General features: G+C 42.9%; 1 protein-coding gene across 1 annotated transcript in view; it reads left to right on the forward strand.

The window, feature by feature from the left end:
* The first annotated feature begins 435 nt into the window (after positions 1-435).
* TMEM178A (transmembrane protein 178A) overlaps positions 436-12,616 on the forward strand; it is a 57,545-nt gene continuing 45,364 nt past the window's right edge. Inside the window, exon 1 of the mRNA XM_040993988.1 lies at positions 436-835. Coding sequence (XP_040849922.1) covers positions 436-835 — 400 coding nt within the window. The remainder of the gene's footprint in view (positions 836-12,616) is intronic.

The following is a 12,616-nucleotide window of genomic DNA, read 5'->3' on the forward strand; positions in this document are numbered from 1 at the left end:
GGGAAAGTAGGGACCGGGACGAAGGGAGAGAGCGCTGAGTGAGGCTGCGAGGAGGGGATTGTCAAGGGAAGGGGGCTCCGTGCAGAGAAGGACGGACCTCTAGAGCCCGAGGTGGGCAGAGCCTCGAGGGGAGCCACGCGACTTGGGGGAGCCGAGAGGGAGGAGGGGGCTGGCGAGGAGCAGACGGAGGAGGAGGAAAGCGAGAAAGTGAGAGTGGTGCGGGGCCTGGGGAGCAGGGAGAAGGCTGGGAGTGGAGTCAAGCCGGGGGCGAGGCATTGAGCCAGTCCCGCGCCGGGGGCGTGGAGGCCGCGCGAGGGAGCGGGGGGCAGGTGCGGGAGGCAGAGAGGGAGGGAGCGCGGCGGAGCGCCGCGGCTAAGAGCATTGTGTCTGGCGGCGGCGCGCGAGCCCACCGCGGCCGCGGCGGGGCGGGAAGCCATGGAGCCACGGGCGCTCGTCACGGCGCTCAGCCTCGGCCTCAGCCTCTGCTCCCTGGGGTTGCTCGTCACGGCCATCTTCACCGATCACTGGTACGAGACCGACCCTCGGCGCCACAAGGAGAGCTGCGAGCGCAGCCGCGCGGGCGCCGACCCTCCTGACCAGAAGAACCGCCTGATGCCGCTATCTCACCTACCGCTGCGGGACTCGCCGCCCCTGGGGCGCCGGCTGCTCCCGGGCGGACCAGGGCGCAACGACCCCGAGTCCTGGCGCTCGCTGCTGGGACTCGGCGGTCTGGACGCTGAGTGCGGCCGGCCACTCTTTGCCACCTACTCGGGCCTCTGGAGGAAGTGTTACTTCCTGGGCATCGACCGGGACATCGACACCCTCATCCTGAAAGGTGAGCGACCGGTGCGCCCTTGCGCGCTGCGCCTTGGCGCCCACCCTGCGAGCGCAGCTTGCGGTTCCCCAGGGGTGCGCCGGTGCCAGTGGCCACCTCCCCTCCGCGGCCCCGCGCTCTGCTGCCCACCGCATCCTTCTCACCCTTCTTCAGCTCTCTCCCTGTCCCCTTTCCCATCCCTTAATTCTCTCTCCCCTGCTTTCTTGCCAAGACCGTGCCCTTTTTTTGCTTCTGCCTGCTCTTTGCTGCCGTTGCTTCCCTCTGCTGCTCTTCTCTCCTTCTAGGCTTTTTGCACCTGCCCACCTCGGAAGGTACCCGCCAAACAGGCTCAACCTTTCCAGTCGGGCGCCTTCTCTCAAGTTGTGCTTTCCTTTTAGAAAGGAGCACCCCTCGGAAGTAAAGAAAATCTTAGAAGGGGAGACCAGGGCTTTCGCTTGCACTGTGCTAACATCCTAGGTACCAGGTGGAGCCAATGTGGTCATCTCAGCTCAATTGATTAAGGAGCTAAGGAGGCCCAGAGTTGGTGTGGGTTAGACTTCAGACGCCAAGAATCCTTTCCTTGGTGGAGGCAGCTGCAGGCAGACAGGACATGTACTTTTCCTAATCTTCTTGATGACTGGGAACCCTGTCCCACTCCTCCTTGCCTGGGCACCCCAGTGGGGAGACTCACCAGGGAAAAATGCCCCCAGCCTGTTACAGTAGAAACCTACACATCTGTGACTCTGTAGTTTTATTTTTCTTTAGTTATTTGGCACTGAGTTTTAGAGCGTCAGTCTGCTTGTCTGAAATCTGTGTGATACCTGGCGTTTCTACTTGTCATTAGAGAGTTTGGCTTTTTGTGTAACCCAATGCATGTAATGGTATTCAGTGTGACAATCCTGTTATGTCAGTGTGGCTTTCTTGAACTTTCAGAACTAGACCCTTAATAGAATTTTCTCCTCCCTGAAATGAGAAAACACACACACACACACACACACACACACACACACACACACACACAACAGCAACAACAACAACAACCAACGACCTTTATTTTTCCCTTTTACCCAAAAAAGGTAAAGTCCAAAATTAGTGTGTTTTCATACTTACTAATCCTTTAGGAAAGCAAATGAACAGATTTGTGTTGAATTACAGCTTGGAATGGAGTTATGTAGAAAGAAAGGGGTTAATAATTTGTTGGCCTTCAGAATCTTGTTAGTTGGCATCTTCTTCATTTCTCAAACATGTCAGCTTCCTCCCTGTGGCTAGCTCAGCTGGAGGTTGCCATCTGAAATCTGTTGGTGCAGGAAGCACTCCAGCACTTTTTGGGAATTGGTACACTCCACTTCCTTTGGGAAGTACACCTTCTCTCCTGCCCTAACTTGCATCCAAAAATCTGATTCTGCTTCCTGAAGATGTTGCATAATTAATTCTGATAGTAGCATTGCATATGAACAAAATGTAAAAATGGGATCTGGGTGCTTGTTACAGAATGTCACTTAGGCAAGGCAATTCTGAAAGCCAAATGGTGTGGTCCATCTCAGGACATGACAAAACTGTGTTTTTTTTTGTGCCTTTTCTACCCTCAGAGTAGTTGCATTTGAATTGGGTGTAGAGTGATGTCTGGGGTAGCAGGGCAGAGTACATCCTGCTGCAGGGGAAGGTACCCCACAGGGTGCTGTGGACGTGTCCTGGCTAGCATAGTCCTGCTCCTGGGTAGTCCAGGAATCAAATAATTTTGGAGGTGGCAGAAGTCAAGAAGTTGTTGAATCCAGCATTTCACCCAATACCCAAACTCCCTTGTGCAGTCTTTCTATAGAGCACAAAATTCACATATCAGTCAAAAGAGCTAGCTTGCTCTGGTGATATGTGCATCTTTTAGATGAAAATGACATCGGATTTATACAGTTGCTGATGCTCAGCTGATCTTTTGTGTAGAGTTCTGTTGTAATCAGAAGGTATGGGCCCCTTTGCTGGCTCTGTGCTTGGATAGCATAGGGATTCTGCAACAGGTGTCGTGACTTCCTTGGTCCTACTTTTTTCCCCTGTAGTATTAGGAAGGCTGAGGTTATTCAGAAGATTTTCTAGTTCTAAAATTGACAAGTGTAGCTTCCTGGAAAGTTCACAAACAGACACTATTAAAAATGAGTTTGGGGAAGGATGATACTGGTGCCACAGCAAGCTCATGGTTTGTTGTTTGGGAAGTGGTCAAAAGTGACCTTCAATACATTCAACACTACTTCTAACCTTCCCTGCACTGGTTACATAATTCTTTTGGCTCTCAGTTTCAACATCTATGAAATGAACAGATGACATGAACAATTTTAAAATTCTGATTCTACACATAATTTGAGAAAGGAAAATGTCACCAACATTTTTTTTTAAATCTCTAACAGTTGATTTTGGCACTGTGTTAGGTAAACATTATCACCTCTCTTTTGGCACCTGAATTTATTGGCTGTAGTATGAATTTCTGAAATGAGCTGTGTGAAACTAAAAGTTGACATTACAACTGATTTAAAACTTTGAGTTACTTGTATCCCAAGTTCTGTTCTTTCTCCTTTGATGTGTTAGCATCATTTAGAAAATTTAATTATAGGAAGCCAAAAAGCTTGAGTCAAATGGGAATGAAAAGTTGTGGAAGAATAGGGTGTAGGGACTGCCTTGTATGCTTAGCAAGCTTTTGGAAGGAAAAAAGAAGTAGGTTGTTTTCCATGTAGTCCTAGAAGATAAAGCAAGGAGGTGAGTGAATATTGCAGAGAGGAAATTGTAGAGTTGAGAATATATATAGCATTTTCACAGGTGAAATGGTTTGGATTTCCTATTAGTGGGCAAGTATTTCTGAGATGTGTAGAGGACATGAGAACACACAGTGTGGGCAGTGAGAACACACAGTGTAGTTTTTATATTGCGAACTTTAAAATATGAATCTGCTTAAAATAAATCATACGAGCCAACGTAGCATTGATCTCGCTTAGTAGTTTGGAGATGTCATTCTCCTTTTCTTCTTCAGATAGTGATTTTTGCTCACTTGTCTCCAGCACCAGCTTTGGAAGGGCTTAGGTTAGATCTCCAGCCAGGATCTTCCAGAAGAATGAGGCAAAGTTATTGATAAAACTAGGAAGAAATGAGAAGCCTATATTGCTTTACCAGACTAATTTACCAGTGCAACTTGAAAACAGTTCTTTTTCCAGCAAGGTCTCCTAGTAGCTTTCTATTAACCAATCCACATTTTCATGTTTTGTGTGGGGGATAGACAGCATGAGAACCAAATGTTTGAAAGATGTTGGGTTCACACTGTCTAAGTAATTTAATATCAAATTCAGTAAATATCCATTGAAAGCCCATTGTGTGCAAGGTACCAGTAGGAAGATTTGGAAGTTATATGTGGTTTTTGTGTGTGTGTGTACATTTTAGTAGGCTAGTTCAATCTGAATTATTCTTCCATATATATCTTTCCTGTGACAGTGGCCACTTTTTGATGCTATAGGAGCTTTTCTGGTCAAAATAAGGGCTGGTTCTGAGACATATGCAAATACAGCCAACCCCAATTCTACAGAAAGGCTGGAGAAGTCCAAGGAGCCTTGTAATAGCTTTGGCATTTTTTTGTGCCATTAGGGTGGAGGTTGGGTGTTGGAGGAAGTCTTTCTATTTAAAAATCACAGGAACCTTTTAAGGTGAGGGAGTGAAGCATAGTTTATATATAAAGACCCCAGGAAATGACAGGAAGTGATTTAAAGATAAACTGATTCCTACATTCATCCCTTTATTCACTGTGAATAGATACTGGAGTGGAAGGTGTCTGGGTGTAGAAGACAGTGCATATAATCCCTGTCTTCACAGTTATTTCAAGTGCTGGAGTTTGTTTTTCCTGGTGGATTATACAGTAACTACCCTTCATAGGCCACTGGAAGATTAGCTCACTAGGGCAGTAGAATACTTCAGGAAGGCTAATAGCAGTGGTGAGGAAATGACAAAAATCACAGTGTGAAGTCATGGTGTGCTGTACCCTTTGGGGGCTCCAGACCGTGTTGTTCCCAGTGCATGTTTCAGAGGCCATAAGGAAGCAGGACACATGGAAAGAAGCTCAGATGAACATGTAGTGCTTCTCCCAGTGATTGAGGACTCTTTCATCAATGACCTTTGATTAGACCGTGAAGAGCTGATAGAGAATTCCAGAAACACCAAAGGGAATCTGATTCATTGACACTATATAGGAAATTCCGGCTCTTGTATTAGCCTCCATTCTAATTAAACATCTTCATGAAAATAATTATTATTATTTTTGAGATACATGTACTTTGTGCTCATGCATTGAATTCTGATATTATGTATGAAATGCAGTAAACAAAAAGGAAATTATTGTAGTGCCTTGTTTTTGTGAAGTTAAAAATGAAAGGACTTTAGAAACATCAAGACTGTAATTCTATATGCAGAATGTTAACTCGTATAAATCATTAGGGATTGGATCTTTGAATCTTGAAATGAAACAGGTCCTTGCGGTTTCAGAAGCCCTTTCCCTCTAATGAGATAAACAGAGATGTCAAAGACAGGGGGGCATAAACACTTTGTCATTTTGCTCTCTGGAAGAAAAGGCAAATACAAGACATGGTGGAAATTCATCGGATCGGCTCTTCACTCTGCTAATGATTTATCTGCTTCCCCTGTTGCTTATCCTCCATTAAATTAACAGTCTGTACAGGACCCATCAAGTTTTACCTGACACCAAAATAGATTAATGTTTTTCTTCAGTTCATTTGTAGACCAAAATATCATTTGTGTTTGGGATAATCATCTCCCCAGGGCAGATAGACCTAGGGGAGCGTGCAGGCCAGCACGTCTTTGCTCAGGGCTCTCAGGCCTTCTCGTGGGCCCGAAGAGGCTGTTGGCCAGGGGATTAGTTGGTCTTGGGGGTGCTGCCAGTGCATGTGAGACTTCCTTTGTCTCCTTACTTCTTGAGGCTAATGGGTGACCCACATTTTTTGGAGTATCTACACATTTGACACTCATATATCATTCATTTTAAAATTATGTGTATGAAACATACATACATACATTTATATTGTAAGTCATAGGCACAAGCAAATTTGGAAAGGATGTAGTAATAGATGTGAACCATTCAATGACTTTCATCCCACTTTCCAAAAGATGTGTACTCACTAGCACATATGTGCCTCACTTAAGAATGGCTTTTCTCCTAGCAGAGCCCAGCCTCTCATCTGGGCAGCAGAGGGAGTGATTTTTTCCATCATGACTGAAATTTATGGTGGGTCTCCCAGTGTGCTGTTTTAGCACATGTATTTCTTTTCTACAAGGGAGAGAATCTGTTGTGTTTCTGTACCAATCCTAACGTTGAGTTCACTACTAAATGAGCCCTTTTTGATTAAACATTTGCTACTTCATACTACATAGCTTTAAAAAAAATTTTTATTCATTTCTACTTGAAAAGCATCCTTTTCATTTCCCAAATGGCTGCAGCAGCCAAAGCTGAGCTAATCCAACGCCAGGAGCTTCTTATTGGCCTCCCAAATCAATGCAGGGGTCCAAGGCTTTTGGCTGTCCTCTGCTGCTTTCCCAAGCCATCAACAGGGAACTGGATTAGAAATAGAGTAGCTGGGACACAAAGCAGCACCTGCATAGGATCCTGGAGCTTGCAAGCAAAGAATCAGTGTACTATGCCACCATGCTGGTCCCAAACAACTCTTGATGACTAAGTTGTAGTTTTGTCATTCCCCACAAAGTGTTAAGGCTACCCGTATCCAAATGTCATGTTCTCTGTTTCAACACACTCTTGCAGTTTATCCTGAGCAGAAATTAAATTCTCGCCACTATGTCATCAAAATAAAATTCTTGTTTCCATTCGTACCATCTGCACACAGGAAATGCCGTTTAACAGTAATTTATAGACACAAAAGTGGATGGTACTTTAAATGGTTTGTGATCAAGATTTCCAGACTCAATGACATTTTCATTCACCATGACTTGTAGATAACATTTAGCAATGGCCTTGAGGTGTGGGGGATGGAGAGAGAAGACTTTTTGCTATGTCATAGAAAGTTCAAATCCAATTATATCTGAGTGGCTGTGATATTTTTTCCCCCTCAGATGCTGATTTTTCTTCTTCAAGACTTAAAAAAGGGCCCTCCAAGCACATCAGGCAGGCTGCTCATAATTGCAAGTGTTGTTGATTGCTCTAAAAGAGAAGCTTTTGTTGGTGGGAACATCTGGAGTCCTTAAGACTCCCAATGTCAGAGCTAAGTGTGGGGTCCTTAGGAGTGGGAACGTTGAAGGAAATTAGATAGATCAGAGGGCTTCCCAACAGTCACCATGAAGAGTGTTTCGTCTTTGTGTACACCTGCATTACTGTGCACTCCAGATGCTGAGAGTCTGATCACAAATGATATAATCACAGGTTGGCCAATTATAACCACAGAATATTAATCTGTGGCCTCTTGACAAGCAAACCATGAACTCAGATTGCCTTCCTTCTCACACTGTGAGCTCCACTTTTCTTGAATCCATCTTTCAGGGAGATTCTGATGTTCTTTGATTTTTCAATTACGTGAACATTTGGGGTCCATTCTCTCATATTATTTGCTGCTTAAAAGAATGAGGATTATCATATTTGGTCTGTTCCTTCTTATTTCTCACGCTATCCAAACAGCAACTGGTAAGGTAGGGAGAAAAAGTTGGAACGTTGGAATTCGCAAAAAATACATATAGTAAATGTGTCTCCTATTTAGCATTTTTGGGGGAAATAAAACAGTAACTCAAGTTTTTTTTGGAATAATTTATATAGGATTATTATTTTTAACTGTGTAGATTTATTTTCAGTTTCAAGACATCTTTCTTTCCGATAATCACCATCTTTTAAAAAATGCACCATCACTGATGTTGTGAAGCTTTGTTAGCTTGTTGAAAGATTTTTATCAGGCATTTGTGAATAGAAACTGGACTTTATCTTCTGGTAAAATTTATGAGGGTTTATTTTCTCTTACTGTTTCTCTGTTGTTAAGTGATTGTGGTGATTAATCTGTTTTATTGCAAGTTTTAACTAAAAGGATGTCATAACTTCTTAGAGACAGAGAGAGTCACCGTGGCCATTGTGGAGCTGGCAGCCTTTGTTTGCTGCAGAGTAAGTGGGAAACTACATGCTGCCCTCCATCTTTCTTGTAACTCAGCCAGATAAGCTGATTGCAGACCAAACAATAATGTCTTGGGGATGCCCACCAGGGAATGCATTAGTGAGCCACCAAAGGGGAAAAATACATACCATATTTTAGTTTCTGTTATGTTGAATTACTAAGGACATCCTGAATTATTTTCCATAACTTGCTAGATATCTCCTAGTGTTCAGACTTTGTAATATTTTGTTCATAGGGAAAAATCAATCAACTCATTTCATCCCCAAGTACCTAAAGGCTATAATATGTTTCCTTTTGATTTCTCTAAGTAATTCAAGACTACATAGGTAGACTGGGAAGAGACTCCAGAAACATAAATGGGGAATTCTGGATAGATAGATAATTCTAGGAAGCTTAACTTGTCTCTTCGCAAGTCATTCAACTGCAACTCAGCACTGAGTCCTCTCTCTGCCTTGCAGATAAGCAGACTTTCCGCTCAGGGTAGTATCAGAAGAGGCAGGGTGTGCAGAGTCAAGGAAGGAGGCTACATTTGGCTTGAATCTCTTGCCTACATTTCAAGGAATTTTTACTTGGTGTGGAGGATGTGAGCATTTGCTTCACTCAACCATTAGTCAACAAATGTCACTGTGTGTTAGAAAAGAAATTGCTTTTTCAAGTAGGAGGCTGCATTGTGAACAACACCTTGTACAGTCCTGCAACTCCCTTAGGATTGAGCTTTGTCTTTTTAACACTCAGAGCAGTGAGGTAGGGGGTCTGACTGGCAGCCAGCTGTTGGCTGATGTGAGTCGGAGTGACTTTTTGTAAGCTCTCATGATTGTGAACGCTGCTTCCAGTAACGTTTATTATCACCATGGAATTTTAAGTGTGTGCATCCTGTTAAACATTACTCCAATAAGTTATCCTAGAAAAATAACAGCATTGATCACTTGCCACGTATTTGAAAAATTCTGAATCAGTTCACCAGAACAACAATTTGACCTGAGAGAAGATAAACTGCTGGGCAGAAAAACAACAAAATCATAATGGCCAGTTGGAATAACAGATGGAACTTAGTTTTTGTTTATGCCACTTAATCAAGAAAAAGATTATTTCTAACATACCATAGGAAAGTTTTGCTTGGTGTTCTGGCAATGAAAGTTCTGGTTGAAGGATGCTGCAACTTGTAAGTATTGGAAAAATTTAAGAGGGCAAAATAAAGAATGGCATAGAAAGTTATAGTAACTGCTAAAATGGATGGTTTTCCTTCAGGTGCTGGAAACAAACAAAAGTTGCAAGGAGCCTGTTTACTATTCAGCAATAAAAGGTAAAATCCAGCCTGTGCTGAAGAAGCTGCGTTGCATTGCCTTTATTCCTTTTTTTATTTTTCCCTCTCAGGAATTAGCTGCCTTTTCTGTCTGAAAGAAACTCAAATTGGTGGGAGGAAAGTGAGTGAATGCTTGTAAAATCAAAGATTCTTGGAGCAGGAAGAACTCCAAGCAGCGATCCTTGCCTAATTTATATCCTGGGATGCCCATGAGAGGTGATTTGTACTTGGGCCACCAACTTGGGTCGCTCACATACAATTCTTAGGGTACCAAGTTTTCCCTCCTTCTGTAGAACGCCAGTGAGCAATGGTGGTGCTGCTTGAATCAGTGTTAACTTCTGATTTCAGTTTCCAAAACGTAAAACACTGTTTGGAAGGGAAAGGCTGTTTGATTTTGCATAAAAGAGGTGAGGGAAGGAGAAGGAGAGGATTAACTCAGATTATAACTCATGGGGTGCTGATGGATATTGTGGCAGGGGGGTGTGTTCTCCCCTGGTCATCCCTGGAGACAGCCACCAATTTTGAAAATTGGAAACTGTATGAATAACTCATCGGTTATTTTTCTGCACAGGTCCCTACACACCTGATCTGATAGCTTAAAAAAAATGAGAGGAAAAATCCTAAAGGGACCCAATTTTGTATGCCGTCCAATTGTGACAGCATTGGTGAAATAAATGTTTCTGAGATCCGCTGAAAGGCATTACGCAACACAGTTCCCTTTTCTTTTAGCCATGCATACAGATGATTTTGCAGTAATATTTGATTATGCCATGGGGAGAACTGAGTGCTTCTTACTAATAGACCCCAGATTTTTGTTTAGGAAATTTGTGGCATGGGTGTTTTTTAATGCATGTTTTTATTTCTGAATTAACACACAGTTCTTGTTTTCCCATGCTTCTAGTTCTATCTGCAAGTTAAAGTGGCAGGCGTAATTGTTTTTCATTTATTCCTCACATATAGGTAGTGTGTTCTGGAGTTGTTTTTATTTTTAAAATGGTCAGTGTTATAATGAGGAATAAAATGTTATATTTTGACTGTGAGTATAATTTTTCAAAAGTAATTACCAAAGTGTCTAAAAGATATTTATTAATTCAATGAGTTTACAAGTTAAAAAATTTTCAGGGTCAGAAAATGCAATACCAAAGCATTAACCTTCAAGGGAAGCATATGTCTTATGTAACAGAAGCCTAGAGGACTAGTTAAATGAAGAGGTTTGATGCCGCTGGACTCTAGCAATCCCAACAGACAATTTTGCTTTGAACCTTTTATCTTTCTTGTCATACGAATTCTGTTAATCACACTCTTACATGGCAACAGTTCAAAGGTTTGGAAATAGAAGAGACCATGTCCCTTTTTGGTCTCTTTCTTACAATTAATATAACTTCTCAGAAGTCTTCAGCACATGTACCACAGGGGACATCAACCAGAATTGTGTCACATGACCACTTCTAAGCTAATGCCTGACAAGTGGAATAGAGTTGCCTTGTTATTTCACAGGCCAATCAAATTTCAGCTTCCGGGGCTAGGGAAGGACCAATGTTCCCACTGCTTGACATCTGAACTAAATCTGGCTTCTGTTATCCAGAGATGGTGGCTGTAGTGTACACACTGCGATGCAGAAGTTTTCAGCATAGCTGTGTCTACCCCACAGCAGGACAAGGTTGAGAAGAGAACCTAGATGCCTTGCTAGTGCTACCAGATTTGCCACTTACTCTTTCTGCATTCTACTTGATGGGCCTGAAACTCTTTTTATTTTTGAAGAGCTGTTTGTATCTCTTTAATCTGTAGGAACCCAGAGGCCACATAGTTATTTCCAAAGAGATTTATTTATAAGTAATGACACTTTTTAAGTAGAATATGAAAAGTTCAACATTGTGCATTTTAGGGAATATCAATGTACTCTGAGACCAGATGGTGCACTTTAGCACACATTGTATTGGGGAGACCTTGTTAGTGCATGGCCCTTTGCCTGCCCTGCTGGATGGAGGTCCAGTGTACTCCAGAGGAGGAGCTTCCTGCACAGCATCTTTCTGAACATGTTTCCCCACTGCCTAACTCTTAAGCCTGATCCATTGATAAAATCTGTGCAAGTCACAACAGGACTTGTTTTCATTTCTTGATTCTTTAGGAGGAAAACAGCAGCAGCAGCAGCAAACAGTAACAGTATATTTCATCCTCATCCCTTCAGTGCTGTCTGAGTGACCATGAGCACAGCTTCCAAGTGCACTGTGATAACTTTGAGGAAGAAAATTAGCCAGTCGCTCTTTGCTATGGCTTGTGTCCTGGTGTGTTGATAAGAGGCACATGTTCAAGATGTGAGAAGCTAACCAATTCTAATTTGAAGAAAAACCACTTTGCTCCCATCTGTGTTGGGCTTGCACAGCCCTTGACATTTCTGTAAAGAATCATTTGCTTTAGAAATTACAGACTTGCAAGACCAGCTGAAGAGGCAGTTGTTTAAGAGGGTATGCTTCTTTTTGGAGGAGTGGGTTGGAGTGGGGTGGACTGCAGCTTGGCAGCAGGGCTGTTCGTCAGACCACTCCAGTGAGCCTCGCATTTCTTGACGGAAATGCTAAGCTCCTCTGGGAGCTCTCCTTTGATACTGAGAGGTCTGTTGATTAAAGTTTGATACCTCCTCCAAGCAGGAATTACAAAGCAAGAAAATCTGAGCTGTTGCACACAGGCTGAGCTCACAGGATTTCAGCACAGCAGCCTTGGGAGATGGTGTAAAGCCACAAGGTGTGTGGGTGGGCATATATTTGGACCACCAGATTGCATGCCAACTTGTAGGTTCAAAAAGATGAAAAAGCAAGGGAACAGGCAGGAAAGAAAGGAAAGGAGACAGGAAAGCCAGGAAGGAAACCAGGAAGGAGCAGATGTGCAAGTCTTTCATGCATCTTTGGGAAATCATCTCTATAGGATTTTGTTTCCTTAAATATCTACTAGGTACATTTAGCTTTCTAAAGTACAATTTTATCATGCCTTTCCTTTGACTAAAATTTTCTCATGGATTCCCTCCTCACCCCCCCCCCGCAAAGAATTAAACATAGAATTACCAAATAATTCCACAATTTCACTTGTAGGTATATACCTGAAAGAACTGAAAACAGATGTTCAAACCAAAACTCTTATGTCAGTGTTCACAGCAGCACTATCCACAATGGCTAAGAGGCAGAAATAACCCTGTGCCTATTGGCTGATGAGTGGATAAAATGGGATCCAGCCATACAGTGAAGCGTTGTTCAGCCACAGCAAGGAATGAAGTACTGGCACACACTACAACACGGATGAGCCTCGAAAACACTGTACTCAGTGGAAGAAGGCAGACAAAAATATGGTTGAATTATTCCACTG

The sequence above is a fragment of the Ochotona curzoniae genome, unplaced genomic scaffold (genome assembly GCF_017591425.1).
Source record: "Ochotona curzoniae isolate NIBS_2020 unplaced genomic scaffold, NIBS_Ocur_1.0 contig_883, whole genome shotgun sequence".
Lineage (NCBI taxonomy): Eukaryota > Metazoa > Chordata > Mammalia > Lagomorpha > Ochotonidae > Ochotona > Ochotona curzoniae.